The following is a 24,709-nucleotide window of genomic DNA, read 5'->3' on the forward strand; positions in this document are numbered from 1 at the left end:
TATTTTATTATTATAGAATATTTTCTAAATATACAATACTTTGTTTTTATAAAGTAATATTTTATAATGTCACAATTATGCAATAAATTCCTGTTCTGTTTTACTATACTGCTCTCAGAGATAGTTATTAGCTTCTGGAAATTATTTTGCAAATATGCATATTAATCACAAGAGTCAACGGGTATTTCATTGTCTCTCTTAGCAGTGTCATCATCCTGGACTAGTTTTGCAAAACCATTACAATAATTCATGACAAATAAATAACTCTTGAGAATTTTTCTGTAGTTGCTTCCCTTAGCCTATGTATTTTATGCTTACTCATCTTTTCAAAGACACTGTGTCTGCTGCAAGAGAGTGGAAATCATGACAACTTCTGATGAATGTGTGCTGGTGAATATTATCTATTGTTTTATATATTTAAACAAACTCAGAGAGTTATTTTCCTTTTATGATATATTTCTCACATAACTTCTAATGTAACTCCACACTTTCACTTTTCAGTGTAGCAATTGTAAATAGTTGTAAGTTTTTACTCATGAAGACAAATATTTTTGAGACAAAACCAGTTCATTCTTTGGGTACAGAGTTCATATGGTATCGAAAAAAGTCATGACCAAAAAGACAAGTCCATATTAAAAAAGAACAAACACCACTACAATCAATATTGATACCAAAGAGAAAAAAACCCCACGTTTGTAGGACATTTTGCATCATTTTGATATATTAATTGATTTACATACTTACATGCTTAAAGTTGTTTGTATCTAAAGGTACAGAAATTTTTCAAAGCTTATAGTTTAAAATACAAAGGTGACACATTTTATGTAAGTGATATTCTCAGCTGCAAAAAAACTATGCACTAACTGATGAGACAACTGTATATGCTACATTCCTTGATGATTCTGCTGGTCTTACAAGAGCAAAGAGCTTATAGCATGGAAAAAGGATTAAAAAATGGATGAAGATAAAACAAATGAATAAAAGCAGAAACCAATTATTTATGATACATTACTGGCAACAGAAATTGTTCCATGGATATTCAGAGAAGCTAATAGTAAGTGTACCAAATAAAATTACTTATAAATTCCAAATCAGCTCAAACCCATTTGTATTTTACATAAGGATAAGTTTTTACCTACCAACTCCAGACATCTCCGGAATACTGGCGGTGTACATGTCCTTGGTGAATTTTGGTTCATTGTCATTGATATCATGGATTTTAATGATAAATTCAGACTCTGGTTCCACTTGTCTTCCAGTTTTTCTGTCTATAGCCTTGGCACGAAGCACATACAGGGATTTTTCTTCTCTGTCCAATTTCTTTGCAGCATGAATATCTCCTGTATTTTCATCTATAATGAACAGACTGCCAGCCCCATCTCCTGTTAATATGTATTTTAAATTTCCATCTCCTTTATCTTGGTCAGTGTGTAGCTTCAGAGAGGTAGAAAAGAAGAATTCTATAAATATATGTATTGTTATTACAGACCAAATAATTCAGGATATATGAATAAGTCTTGACTATAATTGGGGTCAGTAGTGGTTATCTTCTGTTTCACTGTTGGAAAAATTGAAAATTTTAGACTCAGTCATACACAAAAAGTAGCTTTTATCAAACTCATTAGGACACAGGAGGATGTAGAATATATTGGAATAGTACTTAAAATTACCAACTTAAAACAAAAAATTATATTTCTTTGAACAGTCTGAACTGACCAGAAATGACCAGAACTCACCTTTTTGAAGATGACAGGGGGTGTAAAACTCCCAGGTAAATAATCCTTGCCTTGCCATTTACTGGTTGCTGATAAGGCAAGCAGTTAACTTGAAACAACATAGAAGAAATGGATTTTAAGGATTAGAGCTTCTGAACTTCCACACATTACCTGTAAATGTTCTGATTTAAGTAATTTATGTTTCTAGTTGTCTTCCTTTCATTTTCTTTTTTTCCTTTAGGAACATCTTACCTCAGTTAATTACTTCCTTCCATCTAGTCCTCCCCACACAGAAGAAATAATTTTCAAGAACACTAGGAGGTAAATTTTCAAAGGATAAAGACAGGTTTAACAGTCTTTTTCCTACTCCACCTCTTGTTAAGGGTTCAAAACACTGTCACTGTGAGCTTAAAGGCACTGGTTATTTTTCATATAACACCATTATGAAAAAGTGCCTAAAACCAAAGGCAAAACAAGTCACTGAAGCTGACCCAGGCACTAGAAATTCTCACATAATCCTCTTCTTCAGAAGTCTATTCTTCTAATTTCATTTGCAGGGACACATAGTCCCTTTTTATGAGCTTCTGCATGATGTTTTCATTAGATATATGCTTATAGTCACATCTGGCCACAGATCACTGGCCTGAGTGTTTATCAAATGTGGACAGAATGTTATTCCAGCATTTTTTTACTTCTCTGAGTAGATAAATGTAGTATATCATCAACCTGAGAAAATACAAGTAATCAGTATCAGAAAATACAGTATCATTAAAGGTATTCTAAATAGTCACTACAGCAGTAAGTTACTTTTGCCACATCTTGTTTTGTTTCTGCCTTCTTGCCAGTGTTTACCTCATGAGTCATTGCAAATTTTTTATTACTCTAGCTGCATGAAGGATGATTGAAATGGATTTTGCTCAAATTCTTCACTTTAATTTTTTATTTTAACAATGTAGCGTAACACTAGTCATCAAATATTATGTGGTTATTGTTTTGGGCTTCCAGAGGTAAGACTGGATGAGATGACAATCCAGTTTTAACACTTAATATGATCAGAGTATATGTGTAATAAATAGCTGTGAAAATTATTAAGGATTGCAAACAGTGGATTGAATCACTTATGTACAACATGCCTTTAGCACTCAAAAAAAAAAAGTTCCTGTCAACTTGCAGTTCTACAGATAATACAGAGAAAATAAACTTCAAAACTTTATGGGAATCTTGACACAGAATACACAGCATCAAGTAATCAGTTTCAAAGTTAATGAAAAATATTTGATTCTTATATTCATATTCGTTTTAGCAAAAAAAGGTAGACTTCAAATACAAAATATGGCATATTTCTTTCTGTCAGATGACTTTGTCTTGCGTTGCACAGGACAATTTCCTGTTCCTCAGAAACAGTGCATATTCCTTCTTATTGAGATATTCTTCACTCTGTGATCGAACCATGATTTTATCTTTTTTCTTGAGTTTGAAGATTTTTAAAATATGCCAAATAAGAATTAGATCTTCAGGAGTGATGACTAGCACCTGAGCTCAGCTTTCTCATGAAGATGAGTCAGCTTTTTTGAGTCTTTAAAATGTCCAAATATTTGTTACAATGCCTTTGTTGTTACGTGCCTCCTTAACATGGTCAACCAGCCAACCAGGGGTTCAGCCAGAGTAAGAACTGTGCCTGGGGACACCATGAGGGATCAATCTCATGGATAACAAGAAGAGAAATAATTTAATATAAGGTTTAGGGAAGTTGAAGCCTCTGAGAAAATAACATCCTTTCTTAACACCTAATATAAGGAAGCACTTCTTGATTTTCACACTATGAATCACCACTGACTAATCAGTAATTTATTAAACTGTTTATAGTATTAGCATTAGTCATGTACATGCTTACATTATATAAGTTCTCAAAAGTTAAGTAGTTGTACATTCATTACTGAAGGAAAATATTACACAGTTCTGAACTGAAAAGTAAGAGAATTGGGTAGGAAATAGTATGAGATTTTTAAATTTGTCTTCATTTAGAACAGAGAGCTAAATTCTTCATTTAAATAAACACATACAGTATACATGGAATTTTATCAGAAATAATAATTATATAACATGCATTTTATTGGAAATTATATCTGGAATTATATTTTAATGTGGTAAAGTGTAGTAGTAATGTAGCTCATTTTTGAAAACCTGCTAGATATTTTTCCCAGGCAGTTCTGCTGCCTAAAGAATCTTTCAGAGAATATAGATTAATTTGCAGTTAGCACAGAGCTGGTGATCTGCTAAAAAGAGGTCTTATATAGTAAAAGAATACAGATGCAGATGAGCATTAGGCTGTGAATGTAAATACTGTTAGCTTGCCAATCTCATTTTGACTGCTCAGGTGACCAACTTTGTTTCTATTCCAGGGTCAACAACACCTTGAAAGGGACAACAATAAGCAAGTAGTGGGAGCAGTGATCTTTTTTATGCTAACAAGTGGTTCTGACAAAGAAATTACATCTGTCCAATGGCATTCCTTTACCCAGCTTCTCATAGGCTCCTGGATATTGGGTTAATTTATTTCATCTATCTTTTCAAACTAACTATAAAGATGTCAGCTAACTCAAAATGTGATGTGTATTTTAGGCTTCCTACTTATCTCATGTTTCTATGAAGTGATAAACAGAATTTTTAAGAATGATAAAATTGTGAATAGATAGTGATTTCCTAAGAATGAAGAGTTCCACCTCTTATTTCCAATTTATTATTAGAAAGATCACAGAAAGTTGAAATATTTTGTTTTGGTTTACTCTACATGACTTTTTTCCCTCTATTTAGAGTGGGGTTGGTTACCAAGCAAAAATCCTACATGGGTAGGAAAATGAACTTGTCAAATATTTCCTTTCTCATATCATAAATTGTTCATTCTGCAGGTCAGAGAAGCATGAAACACTTTAATAAATGATAAAGAAAAAAAAAACACACAACAAAATACCTCAAATCAAACTGACAAAGAAAAAGCCAAGCAAACTCAAACAAAAGTGGATAATATATTGGATTACACATTACAAATATATTGAGTACATAGTGACCACTCTGATAACAAATGCCATCCCCATGAATTAATTTGAAACATGTTGGAAGGAAGACATAATCCAGATGCACTTCTGAATATCTTGATTTCTTTATTCTTTATTCTTTTTCACATATTTGTCTTTCTGCAGTCTTCTGTGTGGCTGGCTAAACAATTTTCAACACAACTTTTCCTGTGGATCATCAGAGATAAAGACATTGATAACGCTTATGGGAGTGATGATTAGGTAATTCTGTAACAATGTATGTCTGATAAATCTGGGAATACTTATAAATGCTCTCTCAATCTTTTTTTCTTTATTTACATAGGAAAAATGTTCATCTCAAATTAGCCAGTCTATCCAGTTTTGTGAAACTGAATTTTTATGTGATGTGATAATTGAAATCTTGATGTTCTCAAAAATCTTCACATAAATTTACATGGGTCACTGTTACTGTAATTTCCAATAAATAAATGAGTAATCAAGCCAGTAGATTATCTCTGAGTTCTTTAGCATAATAGTATTTTCCTTAAATCAAATACCTTTCTCCTTTAGCTTACACTTTACCCTTATGCACTCAATATTTGTCAACAAAAGATGGTTATAGCACATAACTTCTTGGTTTCAGGAAGTATTTCATTTGACTATGCATTCTGTCTGAGTATAATTCATGACTTCTCTCAAAACTATTATTAGTATACACCATAGAGAAGATATCATCATTCTTGAGAGCAAAAATATACTTTATAAATTATCAAGTTCAGGAATTAGTATGGAATGGCAAAACAAAATATAGAGGAAAAAAAAAAGAAAAAAATGTTGCCTTAGAAAAGAGTTCTTAAAGGTCCATCTCTAAGAGTACCTGACTGTTTCTTATCAATTCAATTTTAAATTACTAAATTTCCTGTAAACTCTGCAGCTGATCTTTCTCAGTTCTTTCTGGTTAATAGTAAGTCTTTTTGAGTTAGGTAGACATATAATCAATGGAAGAGGGGAGAATCAATGGACATAGCTACCAAATTATATAGTGATATGAATGCTTTTTCTGCATTTAGAAGCAAGAAATTGCCTGACAACATTTAGTTTTCATTTTATTTGCAATATTATTTCTGTACAACTATTGTTACAGAAGAAAAGGGGGAAAAAAGAGCAAGAAGAGCTACTTATCACTAGTGAGGTTGTTATGCATAAATACAGTGAAAACATTTATTCAGTTGTCTAAAATCAGAAAAAAAATTATCTCTAGCAGAGAGGAGGGAGGGGAAAGTAAAGACATACATCAGGAGAGGGTACACCCATGTTTATGTTGTGGTAGGCACTTTTCTAATGCTTTCAACTTCAGTGGTTTACATCGTGCCTCTGTATCATGGTACAGAAAAAGGTTTTTTGCTTCAGATCTCTTACCTTCACTGCCTCCACCCACACAGTTGTCTACAGCAGAGGAATCCTGATATCCCGTGTTCTATTTTCCTGTAAATACCTTCTAGTAAGTGTGAATTTTTTTTTCCTTACTTTCAAAGTGAAGAAAATATGCTGGGGGGTTGTTGTGGTCAAATGAACTCTTTTTAGCGGCACTAAATTGGTGTATCTGTATATTTTATTGGGAGATGAAAACCATGCTGATTTCCACACTGTTGTGGTGAAACTACTACCAGAACACAAGTGAAACTGTCCAAGGGTGCATCAAACAATCAGGATTGCACTGAGCAGCAATCACAGTTAGAATGTGGATGTACATTGAAGGACCAAAAGGTGCAAATACAGAGCTTTAAAGTCAGAAGTATTGTATGGGTTTTTTTTCAGATGTGTCATAAATTTACCAGATAGATGGGCAGGTGATTGAAATATGATCTGGAGGACAAGTGAATTCACAAGTATGCCCACTTCCAGGCCCAAACACCTGAAACTCCAAACACTGTAGTATCCTGGTCACACGGGAGAGTATTTGGAGGTTCCTATCTGTCTCATCTATTTTTATTTGCTCTTCTCAGACTGTGAGAGGGAGGAATGAGAGAAAGATGCAAAACTGGGTCTTTTCTTGGCATGGGGAAGCAGTTTTGGATACCACAGGTTAGATACAGTTACTGTGTGTTACCTTTCTTCTTGTGTTCACTGTCAAAGACATTGCCTTGTGTATTGTGCAATACTGTGCTTGGGTGTTCATCTGTATTTAGTGATATTTAGTGCTATTTAGTGATATGCATAAGTAGAAGTAAAAAGTTCTTTGAACAAAATTCCTACAAATTGCATTAAACAATTTTAATGTCCTCACAGTGTGAATATATTTTCATAAGTTCTGTAATTTGCTATGATAATCTAAAGGGTATAATTCTTCTTTTCTATTGCATCTGCGTGATGCAGTTTCTAAGGAATCTGCTCTACAGTAGTCTTTTCTGTTACTTCTTCCCACTCCCACCAGTAAATTTAGATTGTATTTGTATTTACACAAAACTTTGAAAATGTTAATGGTGAGTTTGTGAATACCTGCATATGGATTCCAGATGTTTGGAACAGTGGCCTATTGCATTCTGTTCAATGATTTTGACTGGAATAGGGTTTTGTTTCAGCATGTATAATTCAAAGGCCTTTCTTAAAGGAGTATATTAAGGTTTACTTGCTGAGGTTGTTTTCTCCCAGTTGAGAGAGGAATAGCAGTAAAATGTGAAGTGTAAATGGTGATAGTTATTTTGGTTTGAGATTTGCAAAAGTTGGCAGAAGAAAACTGGAAGCTATAAAAGACAAAGATTTTTCCTCCCTGTGAAACCGAAAATTGAACAGAGTTACATTGGTAGTGTCTTATTATACCAAATGTATTTCTATATAAAGTTTTGATAAACCATAATTCAGCTGTCCGAACACATCTCTGCTCTTTTTTTATTTCATGTGGAATTCATGCTCCAGATGGAAAATATTCCTTCTCCCTTCTCTCCTTCCTCTCTCTTAGTTCCTGGTGCAGCTAAGGTGCTTTCACATAGAATTATAGATTGTCAGAGATCTTAAAGATTGTTTAGTTCCATCTGACACGTCATGGACAGTCATAACTTCACCTTGGCTACAAAGTCTTTTCCTTGAGTTTACCTTTCATAGCATTTCTTTCTTTGTAGCTTAAGACAAGGGTTTCAAGCTATATAGAAATGGCTTGAATTCAATTTCAATTGAACTTCAATTTGAAAGTCTTTTTCATGAAATTAACATAATGAAGCATTACATTAATAACTTGACAGCTACAAAATGTTGAGTTTTGTCTGTAATATATCCAGACCTACTGACTCTGGAAAATGTATAGAGAAACAACAATAGACTGTACATGGCATGAACTCTCAACCTGACAAAGTGTCATGAATTGTCAGATTTAGTATGCTTCTTTCAAGTATGCTTATATCTTTTTAAATGTGGAAGCAATAAGTATAAATAGTAAGCAATGAGAAGGAACAGGGAAGCATAAGCTATTCTTAAGTGTCCAAAGTGACCCTTTCTGAAACTAGTGGAAAATAAAGAAAATTTCTTTATTTTTAGGATTCCTCAAACATCTTTTAATCACAGTTTTTAGCTAAAGCTCCTGGCCTGAGGGAAAAAAACATGCTAAGTACTGCAAAACATGCATATGTTTCTTCTACAGTCATTTGTCTATTTACATCAAATTTCTATCCATATATTGTGATTATACTATGCTATTTATTCTGAAGCTGTGGAACACAAAGAAATTGAGTTTTCCAAGTCATCCCGATATGTATTAAAGTACAAATTGATTTGACCCCAGGAATTTTGACTGTAATTATCCCTCTAAGTTTACTTCAAGTAAGGAAGGTTATGTATATAAAGGTGGGAAAGAGATTGTATTTGTGAAAAGAGGATGGATGAATATTACCTAAAACATAATAGTTTCATTCTTATAAAAAAATAAAAGTGTTGTACTTGAAATGAGGGTTTGTAGCATCCCAATCAAACCTAAAATATCTCATTGAGGGCTAATGACAGGAAGAATATTGACCAGTGCTCCTATTGTGTGATTTCAGAGCTTTGTGAGATTCACAGCAGCTAGGATACATCATCAACAGCAGCTCAGCCAATATTCTCCTTCATTAGCATTTTAACTAATTAAAAGCTCTGAAGTTATCTTAATAGCTGCAGTAGTTCTTTAGTGTAGATTGAAGTCGCAGTATAAGCACTGCTTGAATTTTCTATTTATATGTGTTTAATCAAAAGTTTTACGTATGTGCTAAATGGCAATGTATTTACCTGACTTAATTCGTGACATCAGCACAAACTTCTTAATTAAACAGCCAAACTCTGTGTGTGATGGTAACCTAAGTGACTGTATATTAAACAAGGCAAATGACATTTACTTTTCTTATCTTCTGTTTTCCAGCATCTGGTTCTTGTGTTCAGCTGTCTATTGTTAGAAATTCTCTAGAGAATGCTACTGTGAAAAACACTGCTCACATTAGCTGCAGGTGCTGATTTTGACTTAGTAGGTAAGCGTAAATCTGGTTTCTATTCAGGAAGGGTTCAGCAGAATTCTTAGTAGTCCTTTGGTTCTGATGATACAAGGACAATATGAGGAAATTCCATATATATCCCCTTCCCCCTGATACGTAAGGGGAAAGTCCTGGAAACCAGAGCTGTATTCTCTAGCATCTCCTTTCTCTGCATACCTTCTGTATCTCCTTTGCCTTAAATGCTAAGTTGTAGTCAAATCTGTAAAAGTGGTTGCATTCTTACTTCTGTACGAAGAACTGGATTTCAGAGCACATAAAATTTTTTCTCTCTTTGCTTTCCAAATCAGTGTCTGGGTTACAGGTTTTCAGCCATACACTGTCATTTGTCTGTTCCATAACACGAGATACAGATTTACAGGAAGTGTCTGTAGTTATCAATTTTATCTACAGGTCAGAAATTATCACATCATAACATCAAGCACTGTCACTTTAATCAATCCCTGGAACAGGTGTTAAATCCGTCATTATTTTAAAGGCTTCACAATAACAAAGGATATCTTTTTCATGGATTTCTCTCACCAGAAGCTCCTGAGTGAAATCTGTCTGTGTGTGCGATATCTCTTGCTGTTTTAGAGGCACTCAAAATGCATTGTAGTTCCAAAAGATGTGCACAGAGATAGACAGGAATAAAATCTCTGGCCATGGAAGCAACATGAATTTTTCATATGGATAAGGATTATCCCTTTCCTTCTTCAAAACTAATTGATCTGAGCTCAGCTCTACACTAATAAGCTTACAAGGAATACTTCAATAGGGGAGACCAATGGTTCTTCTAGCCAAGTGCTTTATCTCAGAAGCAATAGGAGATGTTGGTTTGAGAGAGTACTCAGTATGGCTATTATAATTTTTAATTATTTTATAGTCCCTGCCTCCCTGGCCCCATCATCTAGAACTTTCAGATTAGAATAGACCCGTGTGTGGGTTTGTGATGTGTTTTGTTTTGTTTTATGAACCTGATGTCCTTGAACTTATATAGTTACCCATTGCCCTAACGTTAGACAAGTACTGCATTGACTGAATATCCTGAATGTCATACTGTTTCTAAGGATGGGTCATCCACAGTGACCTGAAGGACACATCAATAACAGGAGTAGTTTAGCACTTCTAGTCATAATTTTATATATATACACATATATATGTGTATATATATATATATATATATATGTAGGCAAATATCTATAGATCAGAACTGCATGATTTTTAAAAATTCATACAATATAATGGAATGGTAAGATGTTAAGATATAAGCTAATATGATCAGTGTCTTTTTTGGCTTTAAATATGTAAACAGACTTCCAGGTTTGCAGCACCAAACAAACAAAACCAGACTGTTGTCCTGCTGACTCAAAGGAAGCAGATCCCAGAATATGCATTTTTCCTAAGCTGTTCAACTTTCTGTAATTTCCAGAAACACTCAAAAGATTTTAAGTTATTTACTACCTCTAAACCATATTTGCTTTTACATGAATGCATTTCAAACCTAAAAAATATTATGTTGAATTATTGATTCACAATTATCTCTATCACAAAGCTTCACTTTAAAATGATGTATTTTTCATATGATCCTGCATTGCAAACTGGTAAACTAAATATTTTGTGGACACTGTACACACCTCACAAAAAGAAATTTGTTCATTCCTCAATATTCATTTCAGAATGCTGTTGTTAAGAGGTGACACTTTAGATCTTAAATGTTTATCTAAAACTGAATTTTCAAATGAACAGTGACAGAAGGTAGGTAAGGTCACTGCCTGACTCAAAGCATCACTAAGCTCCTCTGCTACTGCTCATTTATTTGCAAAGTTAACCAAGAAAAAAAAAACACAACCCACAAACAAACAAACAACAACAATAAAAAAAACCCAAACAAACAAAAACCCACACACAGACTGGTATTAAAGTATTATACTGTTTCTCTACCCTGCTGACTATTGCAAATGTAAACTGCCATACCAGCTGAAGAGTACTCAGTGAAAGTACACAGTAGAGGTATCCATGTCATGCCTTCATCAGCCTGAGTGCAATTCTCCTGCCCCATGCCTGCTCCAAGGCATATAGGCACATGCCCAGCTCTTGGTAAAATCTGGGAAGCAGATTCTCAAAGGTTGGTGTATCAAAGAAAAAGGTTTGTAACCAGGACAGGACTTAACTAGAACCAAGCCTTGAATTTGTCTTGTGATAATGTAGTTTTCTAAGTGACGCTATTTTTTCAAGAAGAACATGATGAAAACCAGTATTTAGGAAAGGAATATTTAGAGGAACATTTTTTTTCTTTTTCTTATTTGTCCCTGATTTTGTATTTACTGAAATTTTCATTGCTTACTTGTATGGTTCCTTTAAGTCTTGTTTCAAAATACCATCTTTGGAAGGTCATAACTGTAATTGGGGGTAAAGAGAAGGTGATGGCTGGAATAGTTAACAAACCTACTTAATAACTTTAATGGCAAAACAGAAACTGATAAGTGTAACTCCATTTAGAGGGGGCCTGAGATGGGCTTTGGATTCTGCGTAAACCAAAAGCTGATTGTACCTGCCTGAATAAACATGAAGACTATGAAGATTTTGGCTTAGAGAAGAGCCAGGATAAGACTGCCTGAGGCTTCAGATAAAAACTCCATGAAAGAGTATTGCCTAGATGAATCAAAGCATGGGGCCCTAACCAAGTATAAAGCCCTCCCTGCGGGTGAACAGGTTGCTTTATCTAAAGAATGTTTAATATAATAGCTGAATCTGCAAGCTGATCATATGAAGTGATATTAATATGGAGACATTAAACAATTCAGAAGGTATTTAAAAGGCTTTTTTTTTTAAATTCATAATGCAAATATTAATAAAACAGAAGCCCACCAGGAGGTGCATAAAGGAAAAGTGAATTATTGTTAGTTTAACAGCAAGGATAGTCAAAGCTTTTGCACATAGTTACACCAGAAAAAAAATCTGAAAATATTGATGCTAATTTTCTATTAAATTTATGAAAAAAAAGGTTTTTTTGGGAAGTAGAGTCTTCAATGCTGATAATCTCCATTCTTTGCTTAAATCTTTTTTTGTCTAAAAAATTACTTTGTACTTTAGAAAAGAACATAGCGCATAAAATAAAACCTGATTATTTTACTAATTATCCTATGACTTCATCTGGAGTGAAATATTGACCATGGACTTGTTAATCATTTGGAGATTGGTTTTAAGATAGAATTTGAGATTTTGTTAATATTCAAAATAAGTTATCAGGAGTGCTCTTTTTTTCGTTTTCCTTTTTTTTTTCTTTTTTTCCCAACTGATTTTTACTCTTGATAAGAACTGTCCTTTCTTGTCTGGACCTCTGCAAATACATAAGCCTTGCCATGATGCTAAATTTCTCCCTATACAGTGGCTATTCAGTTCTGCATCTAACTGCTGTCATTGACTCACTCTCTGACCTCAAATCACTGTTTCAGCAATTTTGCTGCAGTTTTCTCCTCAGAATAACAGATATTATGGAATTGTCGGTCTCACAATAGGTATTGTTCATATAATGGAAAATACTTTGATATATTTTATTGAATGATACTTATGGAAGTGGAAATTGTTAAAAATAATCCTTACATCATTATTATAACATTTTGCTTATTCTGTTCACTTTTATCCTCATCAAAGGGATCAACATAAATCCTTTCTTTATCCTGAAGATAAAACGGTGCTATATATAGATATACACACACATTTTATCATAGTTTTAGGAACATAGAATGGCTTTAAACTCTGGGGTGGGTTTTGTTATTTCTTTTTCTTTTACACACTTTGAAGTTAGATGAGATTTTGGCACCTGAAATACAAAGAAAATTAACTGCAGTATCACTATTAAGATGAAAACAGATTGATTCCTGCTTCCATCAGTACTTTTGAAGGACTAAAGAATTTTTTCTGCTATAGATTCACATTTTGCCCTTCACATCTTTCTGTATGTGATTCTAAATTTTTCATATGGAATGGGTGACAATCAGACTGTTACCTCTTTGACTTCATAATTGCTAGCCTTTACAGAGATTAATGTATTTGAATGTTCAGTGAAACTTGGAAAGATAGTTAAAAACCCCCTTTTTTAATAATTGATTTTACTTTTCTGTAGCAAACCTGCTTCCATTTACTTCAATGACAAGATAAACAGAAATACTTACTCCCATGCTAAATTTCTCTTTAAATTCATTTTATTGCCCTCACCACTTGTTTATATATAACATAGGTTTAAAATTAAAGGTAAATATACATTATTATTTCTTTTAGTCACTTGTTTTACACAGAATCTACAATATTTTTTCAATTTAAAAAAAAAATTATTGTGGAACTTTAGTCTCACCATTTTAAATGCAAATGCAATAGTGCTAGAGAGACAAGGTAAGCAAACAGTTTCAATATTTTATTTTTCATTTGTTAATTTGGTCCTATCACTCAGCTACCTGACCCAGTTATATATGAAGATTTAATGCTCTGTTACCTCCTGGTATTTGACAGTGTTTATTCATCACAAATACTTATTAAAAAGAAAAATATGTTTACTTCCACAATCCCTGTAAGACTGAACTATCAGAAAAGCACCATTTTTAAAAAGTTGCATCAGTACTTGAAACGTTTTCATCGGTTTGATATATTAGTGTTAATTCCACTTAAGATGCGTAGAAGTTGTAAACCAGAACGTTTTTATAAGAACCATATTTATTCTCAATATTTGGAAACTTAATTTGTTTAAACTCTTAACCAGAAATATGTAGCAACAGCTGAAAGTTCAAGGGGCAAAAATGGCTACAGGTGTTGACAATAATCACAGATTTTAAGTTAAGTAAATGCATTTTATTAATATTGGAATAGAAGTATAACAGTATCCCACTTAGTATTTCTGTCTTTGTTATTGTTACACAATAGGCAAAGTTAAAGCTGTCATTTGTATCACAAATTCAAACATTCAAGCACTGTTCACCAAGTAAGCAGATATTAAATATTTCATTCTGTATTTTCCTCCTTTTCATAGTTTTTCCTGATATACTGTTCAACCCAATACTTCATGGCTGTTTTCATTATATTTCAGAGCTTTTTTTGCAATATTGTGTGGGAACACTTTATACATAGATATGTTAAGAGAAAAAGTATTAGAGAAGTGTTGGTAATTACATTTTACAGATGAAAAAAATAAAGCAAAATTTATATAAAGCAAACATTTAACCAAATTTTATTAATAATTATTTTCAACATTATCAAGTATTTATTATACCAATTATTATTTTTATGGGAAGATCTAGGCTAAAAATTTACACCTGTAGCTGTTTTTGGAATTACCCATTCCAATTTACACCTGTAGTTGTTTTTGGAATTATCCATTCCAAAAACTTCTTTGAGATTTTGTTAAGAGTTTTACAACTAAAACAAGGGAGAATTTTTCCTTAGCTTCCTTCTACAGAAATGGAGAATATATAACAGAAATTTCTCTTCAGTTAAAAAACTCATTTAATATTATCAACCTGGTTGTCATTTCTTCACAATCACAGTTTGACAAAAATAGTATAGTGGTCTTCCATTTGAAATGGGCATACTTCCCTAAAATGTGAAGCAAGACAGGGAGGAATTGGTAACTTTTAAAATGTTCATGAAGGCTGTAATGCTTTCTCATTATTTTTATTAAATTCTGCTGTGTAAAAACAGAAAAGAGATATTTCATCAGTTCCTTGACCTTAGATTGATGTAGGAGTGAGCAGAAGTTACCCCAGTGTGTTTGTGCTGCTACAGCAATACATACAGCAATGATATGTCCATAATTATGTATTTCTCTAATTGATGAGTGATCACAAATTCCTCTTTTGATTGATGCCCAGCACAGTGATAAATTGACTAATTACATGGACTAGACTAACATTTTTTTTTCAGTTTTCAGAAGACTGAAACGTATGATGAATCCTGCAATAGACAGAATTTGATGTATTGGGCACATACAGAAAGAAAATACTTGTTCTTCTTGGCAGTTGTTGGTTGACACCTTCCCTATTTGTCATCAAGGTGACTATTCATAAACCCATGTTTGACAGACAAGACATTGCACAATACCATCCTCTTCGCACTCAAATTATCTTTTTAAGTAGTCATATATTGTTTTGTTCTGATGGGTTTTGCACTGTTTTTATCAATAGGCTGGCAAGTATCGGTAAACCACAATGTAGTCAAAACACTTCCCCTCTTCAGAATCGCTCCCCTAGTGTAATCAATGGAATAAATAAACAAGATAATGAAAAATATCTTGTGAAATACATTTTCCTCACCCTCTCACCTTTTCATGCACAATAAATGATTGACTGATAACAGATAATGATAAGTCTGTAGATTGCCAGAAGTCTAATCTTCTCTTTCCAGGCTTAAAGCTGCAAGGCTGAGAAATATCAGCCCATGAAGTTGCAAAAAGATAGGGCTATTCTAAGAATAACAATTACCTATAGAGGTAAGTTCCTGAGCCAACCAGGTCTTGGAGGCAGACCTTTTAGGCCTTTTCACATAAGGAGCTTGACAAGAACAAGAGCCTGTTAAACTCAGAAAAGCTGCTTTTTATTAACATGAAAATTATATTTTAAGTGGCAGCTGGAAATTACCATTGGAGACAGCAGAGGAATCCATTTTCCATGTTCACTGTGTCTTTAAATCAGGTGGTTTTACTTCAAGTCTCATATTTTATTAGTTTGTCAACACCCTCAACCCCAGCAAACTCCACTGGGGGGCTTCCACTGTGCAGGCCCCTGACCTCCATTACTGTTTTCCTGTCCCACACTCTGTTGTGCTTAGAGCACACTCAGGAGATCCCCAGGGAAGGGAAGCTGTGATTAAGCCCAAAAACAAGCATTGTAATGAACTATAAACTCAACTCCAAACAACAACCTTTGCTACACTGGGTGTTGGGTGAGCATAATTTTTTTCCAAAAAGAAGCATGGAGCGAGAGAGGAAAATGGGAAAAGAATTGCAGAATTATTGTCGTTTTGCCTTTGTTGAATTGTCTTGCATTGGTTTTGGTTTTAAAAATAGCTCAGTAATTTTTTAGATGCATTTATGCCACGGAAGAAGTTTTCAGTTCGCGTTGCTAAATTTTAAAAAATTATCTTGCAAATTCTCCTTTTTCCATTAAGTGCAAAACATCTATAAAGGCAGCTTTGTTTTTTTAAAACTGAAAGTCATTGCATACTGGATGTCCTGTCCCAGAAGAGGATAGGGGAGGAGAAGCGACAAGGAAATGGAAAAAGTAAGGAAAAGGAGAAAGGGAGAAGTTTGCAATAAACGGTTTGATGATTTACTTATTTCTTATCTCTTTGGATTTATTTTTTAGTTTATGTTTTTGGTTTTGTTTTTTTTTCCTCACAACCAGTCCAGCTAATTTAACAATTAGACTTGAAAAGCACACACAGAATTCTTGAGAGGAAAACAGATGGGGCTCAAAAGAGATATCCATCCTCCTGCCTCCAGGTAGGATCAATGTCATCTTTCTGGTATGTGTTTTTTTTAGTTTGTCATGAAAACCTCCAGTGTGAAGATAATTCTGCTTCTCTGAGCATTCTTTACCTAGTACTTCTCTGTATTGACTGTATTTACTATCAAAAACTTTTTCGTGATGGTGAATGTAAATCAATCTTGTGACAATATGAACCCAACTTCTTACCCTGAGCATGACAAGAACTTCAGATTGTTTTTTTAGCAGTCTTTCATGTGGTTGAAGAAACAGAAGCTGTCAGATCTCATGACAGCTGCTCCATCTGTACCAAACAATGCCAGCTCACACTTGTTATTCATGTCTTTGAAGTCTCTGATCATTGCAGTTGTTTTCAGAAATAATTCTTTATTTTGTGAAATATGATGTTCAAATTTGACAGCAGAATTCTAGCTTAGGCCTATTACTGCAATGTAACATTCAAGTTTTTTTGTATTTAAACTGTTTATACTTGGGTTATGCATGATGTGATTAGATCTCGTCACTATTTTTGAAACTTCAATTAAAAATGTATTTAGGTTATCAGAAATGAACTGCTGTCCTTCCTTTGAAACAAAAGAATTCTATTGTGTTTGGAAGATGCAACAGTTGTCTTCCATAATTTTCTTATTTCTTCCCTGGCCTCCAGCCTTCTTTTAAAAAGCAGCAATGCAATTTTATTGAAAACTTTGGGTTTTACTATTTTTTGACAAAAATAAATTTTACGTCCAGCAATTTTTCAATAAGGTTTATGTTGGAAGCCTTCAGAAAATAAATTATTTTTAAACAAGTAAAACTATGTCTCTTTATTGGTGTTTGCAGTGAAGTTACACATGTATCTAATACAGGAACTTGTTATGGCACTTTCTAAACTTTTTTTATTTGTTTGCCTGTTTCAATTTTATTTAGGAAATACATCTACCTGAGATATAGCTGCTTGAAACTAAACCAAATATTTGTTGAAAAAATGTACTAACTGAAAAATGTAATGTAAGTAGAGATACTTTATTAATTTATAAATCAAACAAGTTTTCTATTTTGTATTTTTTGAAATATTGATCAGACTTTTTTTCATTCCTTTGATATTTTCTGTCCTTACTTTTTTTCCTTTCTGTTTTAATACATCATTGTTTCCTTGTATTTATTCAAATACAAGTTAAAACTTGAGGTCTGAAAGAGGAAAGTAAAGACAAAAGGAGGAGACAGAGGAGACACCACTAATTTTTCTTGACTTTAGTAGCAGAGATTATAATGAATATATATTATTAAATCTTCTTCAAAAGTTGGGGTTTATAAGATGCTTTGGGATACTTATAGTGCATACTAGATGGAACATATTAAGATTGTGATTAAATCTGCCCCCAGTTGAATTATACTTCTGAATGATTGTGTGCCAGCAGCATATGATTGTTTATGATTTGGTTGTTTTCTTGAAACTTACCATGCTGCTAAGTTCAAAGATATCAAAAAACATGCTGTTTTTAGTATTTATATGCTTTACTCATTGCAACAGTTTTACAAGTGGGACTAATGGGATGCAGATATAACAAAGTAGAGGACACACTTGAAAGACTGAAAGGATAGTGCACCTTCATGTTCTCTCATCCTAAGAACAGATGGTTCTTAAACTGACTCTACGGAGGGAAAACAACAAATGCTGTAAAGAAATCCCTATGGATAAATTGCATAAATTGATTAAAGTCACAAGCAGAAAAGTTCTCTCCTATACTCTAAAGGCAAGATTAGGATAAAAATTCATTACATAAAAATAATAATATTAGGTAATTCATAAAAACTATTATGGATGAGAAATCTGTGGATGATGAGACTCCACAAAGGACTAAATATCTTTCAATCATGTGTTCTCAAAAAAAGTAGGACTGCAGACAACTGTATTTCAGAGGTGCCATTGTTGGCAATAGCAGATGTAGATAGATCTCAAAGAATGTAAAGTCCTTCAAGTCATTAACTAAATATATCAGTTTATTCAGAAGTGATGAAAAGCAGATTTTTTCTCCTACAACACTTCCTTCATACTTGGAATTGTGGATAGACAGCAATTTTATTATTAATAGAATTCTAGATTTCACTCGAAGAAGTACACAGCCCAGTATACTGACAAATGCCTCAAGATAGATGAATGAAGGCATAACTTTTCTATTCCCTTATCTAATATTTACGTTTAACAGTTGAAAAAGTGATAAAACTTGCATAGGCATATGTAGAAAGAAATTGGAACATTTTAGTCTGAACAGTTTCCCATTTTCTTTTCACTGAACTACTTCACTTCTCTCACAACTTCTAACAATCATGGAAACCCCAGGGGGTCTGTGCTGTGCTTGGACTTAATGAGAAATTGGGACCACTGCTGTACAAAAAGCAGAGCAGCTGTGAAGAAGAAGTGAAATTATCGAGGGTGTCAGATGCATCACCTTTAAAGAATCCTTTAAACACAAGGCTTACCTTGCCCACGTATTGAGTATCTGGACCTGTGTACTCCTCCAGCAAGAAAAATTGATTCCACATCCAACCACGCTTGGTGCGGTGCAGTGTTTTTCCATCATTCTCTGACAATCCTGTTATCCTTTCACTGTGCGAGTGCTTGTTAGTCCTTTTTTGGGATGGCATCATGTGAATCACATGAAACATACAGCTCCAAAGCAAAACTGTCAGGAAGGAGTCAGTCCTCATCATTTACAGAGATGCTGTTAGCCTCCACTCCTCTAATAATTCACCAGAAAATTTTTTTTCAAATATTATATTCCTCTTGTAAGTAGAACCTAGGGGATGGAGAAAAGTATTTGGGTAAGTTGCAATAACTTTTTTTCCCCTGAGGAAACAGGAACACAATCTGGTGATCACAACAATACCTCATGTGAGTGACGAATAATCATAAAAATTATTCAGAGAGTTTTAGGTCAAATTCTTTAATGTCTTTTTCATCTTTTTCTAGTTCGCTCTCCCACACGGTATATCGACATTGATTTAAGACACAATCTGAGTAAAATATCTGATCTGAAAATTTTGGCTACCAGCAGTGTCCTGACTCAAAGAAACAACCCAAATAATAAGAAACTTTCCAACCTAATCACTCCCAGCTCATTCTGATGCTATCCTCCCTTAATATCTGTTCAGAATTGTCTGAAATCTTAATTATCTGTTGCTTCATGATTAATACAACCCATTCTTCCCCTTTATTAACCCCTAATTGTCCAGAGTATCTTCTTCTATTTCTGCAGAAAGGAACTCATAAATGAAATTTATAAAATATTACTAATGCCTTTAACAGGTTCTTTAAACAAGAAAGAACATTAATTTTTAGATAAGTGTGGATTAATAGGAATCCTTCTGTGGTTAAAAAACCTCTACATTTGGAACACAATTCTCCATTTGTAATGTATTTAATTTTCCCTGAATCCTGAAAGAATGAATTGGAATTTTCATGATATAGGGCCATACTGTAACTGTAGTTTTTCTGAAAATGGCTCTGATGATTTGTGTGGAAGTTTGTAAGCAATATTTAATCAAACCAAATTAAACTTTTACTCTTTATCTGGCAGTACAGCTTAGGTGTCTGATGTCCCAGTCTTTTCCATGAACTTTTTCATGTTAAGTCTGTTTTTGCATTAGGATATCTTTTGCTGAGCTGTCATCGTATATTATAGAAATATTAGGAAAATAATTCAGCAGCAAAAGTGCATTTTCTTTGAGATTCCTAGTCCATGAACAGTGTTTGTAGCATAAGGTCACAACACTCAGAAATTTTAGAATAATGAAATCTTTAAATTAAAAAAAGAAAACATATAAATATATCCTTCTTTCTTCTGCAACCCAGTATTACTGACAGCTACCTTCACTCTGCTGTTTGTTGTGTTATTTCTTGGTGGAAGAGAGTTTCTTTTCGTACAAAAAATTATTTTGGAAATAAGATACTTTTTGTGAAAATTATTAGTCTGTTGAGAAACAAAACTGTTTCATGGAAAACATTCAGTGAATTGTACTCCAAAGGCCTTAATGATTAAATTAATAGAACTGTGGCCCCGTGTGAAGTTTTCTTAAAATGATTATATCCTGTATGGACTCAGGATCTTAACTAGCAATCTTGAAGGAGGATCAAAGTCTCAGCGTTTTAGTAACTTCAAACAGAGTTTTAACTGAGAAAGAAGTGAAGGTTTGGAATATTTATCACTCTCTAAGATCATGTTCCAAAACAAAAAGAAAACAATTCAATAGGTGTCAGATTTATGCAGAAGATCATGTATATAGCTCAGGAAAACTCGTTTTCTTTTGCTTTTTATTTTAACTGAAGAATCAAAGTACAAAGTAAATTAACTCTATTTGCATAAAATCATGAATTTACATAGATCTTGGCATACATTTGTGGATGTATTTTCTTTGGATTCTTGTTTTCTCCCTTGCAATGCTCAGTATGTTCCTGTTGCAGGCAGAGGGACAAAGTGCAACTCTCCTGTGGCTAATTTAATACCAGTAAATTTTGACATTAACTGGAAAACATTTGAGTAAATGATGATCTTGCCTTGTGATTGAAATTAACTGGATACAGATCAAAAGAAAAAAACCCTCAGCCAATCCTTTATCCATGTTTAAGTCTGATGATTTGAATTCCCTGTATAATATAGACTGAAGCAACTTTTATCACTGAATAAAACTATTTATCAATGTAGAGCATAAGAGATTATCATATGTACTTCAAATTCATCCCACTGCAACATCTGAGGCAGATTGCAGAGACTCTTCATGCTTTGTAAATTAGATCCCACTTAAGGTGCAAAATGGAAGTAGACGTGTTGGAAATACTGTATTCAAAAGGCAGACTATCAGGTTTGCCCAATGAAGGAAAATGCTGGGCTTGGTCACACACAATATGTATAAAGGCTGGGGCGTCTGTGACTTTGGCTTTAGAGTGTGATTCTGATCTGAAGAGAAACACCTTCAAAAAAACCGGCATGCTCTGTAACTCTTATAAAATCTCTTATATCTTCTGGAGACAGTCTTGCTTGATGTGCCCTCAAATAGTGCTCTTTCATAGCTGCATCACAACACTTTTTGTTGGACTGTAGTTCAAGGGTTCGTCTTCTCAACATTCTGAATGATAAGGTTCAAATGTTCATGCTGATTAAATTTTGTATTTGATTACTTTTGCTTTTATACAAATTATGTTTTATTACTCAACTATTCTGATAAATATTACGTTTTTATATATCTAAGGTCCTGACCGACTTATTTCTTTAGTTTCTTAAAACGCATCAGCTTTTTTGGATTGAATCATAACAAACCATTAAATAGACAAAAAGTCATGAAAATGACACATTTATCTGGCAAAATTTTAATAAATAATGAAACCATGAAACTACTAAAGATCCTAAAGATATGTTTTACAAAACCTGTAAGCCTTAAAAGACTTCTGTCAAAGACAAGTTATGTAAAATGCCAAACAGTTTAAATTTTTTCTTCAAAATGTCCTCATTTCAAAACTTAGACAAGCCTAACACTCAGATAATTTAGTCTGTTGTGGTTTTAGTCTTTTTTGGAAACAGATGCAGATAGAGGTGACATCAATATATTTTCATTTGCCCATTTAGAGATGTATGATTGCATGTTCAGTTTCATGATAATTTCAAATGTAAATAAAATTTCAAATGCTTCACTTCTATTTTGCAAAAGAACACATTTTTAATTCGCTGAAATTTCACTAATTCCTTTCTGTCCAAACACTATTTGCCGTATGATGTTTATACTCTTTTCTTCGTACTCAAAGAAATTCTTCAAGGTGGTCATTGGCTTATACAATTTATGTCATAGTCAACTGTTCAAGTGGACCAGGAGTTGCATTTGGTAGACTCAGAAGGTGAAGTTTAATACTGAAACAAAGGATTCTGGTGTAGTCTGGAAAAGTAAGACCAGCTGTTCAAAGGAACCCAGTGCACCGTACACAGATACTCTGACCCCGTTGTAAGAAATTATCTCTGTGCAAATACCAATTTTTCACAGAGTTCTTTTCTCGGAGGAATCAAGGTTCCAATAGTTTGTCCCAACCAGGGCAGAAGTTAAACCGAGATTGCTGAAAACCTGTGGTTTTCTGTGTAGCGCTGCCCTCTACTGATTTCCTTGATAATTAACAGAAGAAATTCACAAGTACGGAAAGGAAAGAATCTTTAATGTCAAGAAGAATAAAACAAAAACAAACAAACAAAGAAAAAGTTACAGCCCATTTTCCCCTAGTTTTGTTGTTGTTGTTGTAGTAGTTGTTGTTTTACAATAATTGGAGCTACTAGGTGTAAAGAGAGAGTTATTTGTCTGGATCTAATAGGGTCTGCTGAACATTATGATAATCATCTAAATTGATTTCTTCTAAGAGGAGCAAAGGTCTTTAGTCTGAAAACAGGGAGAGTACTTTTTTTCTAAGCAGTCAATCAATATTCTATATGTACTCTCTCCTGCTTTGTTTCTCTTCCATCATTTAATCAGTATAATGTCAACTTATTATTCTTGTAAAACAGTGGAAAATGTTTTTCTTACTAGTTATATTAGAAAATTCTCTTCAGGTTGAGGTATTCATGTGTTAAACATTTTAATGCCAAAAATTTTGGAGAACTTACACTTCTTCCCTATTTTGCAAATTAGTGGATCTGAGTGGAGGTAATAAGTATTTTTTCTTTTGTATGGTTTGAGGGATACATGGTGGTAGTCTAGAACCATTGCAGTGTTTCCTTGCAGCAAGGAGTGATATCAGAATCCTGCAACTGTTCCAGGTAAATGAATTATCTCTGTATGAAAAACATTATCCTCCTGAGCACAGCAACAACTGGAAAAAAATTATCTTTTAAAGTCCTTTTGAATGCAAAATATTCTATTTAAATTCTTCAGGTGTAGTGTGAAATAAGCCTTGCTGGGATCAATAGCAGGGATTTGTTACTGATAATGCCAATTTAAATGTTTCTATAGCAATTGCCATGGCAATGTTCTTAATTAGTACTGCACAGTCACTCACAAGCATGACATGAAAAAAAGCTAACCTTCGGCAACTTGATGATGTATCCTACATTAGTTTGTTTCACTTGTTAACAGTGAAGTAGAATTCTGTTCTAAAAGAAAAAGGATGTGGTGCTTCTGGTTAGCTAAAAATAGCAGAGTTAACTGCAGCAGCAGCACTTCATATTGCACTTTAATCTCTAAATAAGAAAGATGTAACTCATGTTTAAGATGATCCAAAGAATCTGTAAAATTAAAATATGTATTTTAACAGGATATATCAAGTATAAATCTTGTGTAGCCTGCATGAATGGAAGAAGTCTCATTGACTTTGTCTGTCTTTCTTTTGAAAACAAAATATCTGCATGTAGCTTTAATCTGCCTAGACTGAACACTAAGAATGATGAAGCTGTAGCAACAAAAGCCTGTGCTATAAACAGCACACTGCCACTGATAATGCCAAGACTTAGGTTAAGACTGGATCTATGCCACTGTAGGTTCACTTTTATCACTTCCTTCACTAAAGATAACCCAGGTATGCATACACATACTGCAGCACTCATATCCTCTGAGCGCAGTCATTCTACAAATATGAATATATCTTCTTCCTAAAGTTTTTTTCTTCCCTCTCTCCCCTTCATGGATAGAGAACCCATGGGTTTGGGGCTGAGATTGAAAGGATTAAAAAGAAACAACCAATGTACATATAGACTGAACCTGAGGTAATCAAGAAAGATGTTTTCATTTATTTCTATGAGAGATGAATTAGTTTTTAAGGGATCCCCAAAACTTAAGGAACAGTTTTTTGACTGATGAACACCCATTCTTTGAGTACAAGTGATCAGATCTCATTCAAGTGCAGAAGTAGGGGACACACTAATAAAGAAACACTTTTCTACTCAGCAGCCAGTACTGCAAACCTTTCAGAATAGATTTTCAGAAATGCTTTTTGGCACTGGGTTGCTTATCTGTTCAGCACTACA

The 24,709-nt window shown here is 33.7% G+C and overlaps 1 protein-coding gene across 2 annotated transcripts in view; it reads right to left on the bottom strand.

The window, feature by feature from the left end:
* CDH9 (cadherin 9) overlaps window positions 1-24,709 on the bottom strand; it is a 99,498-nt gene that overhangs the window by 47,189 nt on the left and 27,600 nt on the right. For both annotated transcript variants that reach the window (XR_007630889.1, XM_050332140.1), the window contains exons 2-3: window positions 19,197-19,513; window positions 1,140-1,434 (exon numbers count right to left, since the gene is read on the bottom strand). Coding sequence is in view for 1 of the 2 variants with exons in the window: in XM_050332140.1 (XP_050188097.1) it covers window positions 1,140-1,434; window positions 19,197-19,427 (526 nt within the window). In the remaining variant the exon portion in view is untranslated. The remainder of the gene's footprint in view (window positions 1-1,139; window positions 1,435-19,196; window positions 19,514-24,709) is intronic.

This window comes from Myiozetetes cayanensis, unplaced genomic scaffold (assembly GCF_022539395.1).
Source record: "Myiozetetes cayanensis isolate MyiCay16 unplaced genomic scaffold, myiCay2020 scf1, whole genome shotgun sequence".
Lineage (NCBI taxonomy): Eukaryota > Metazoa > Chordata > Aves > Passeriformes > Tyrannidae > Myiozetetes > Myiozetetes cayanensis.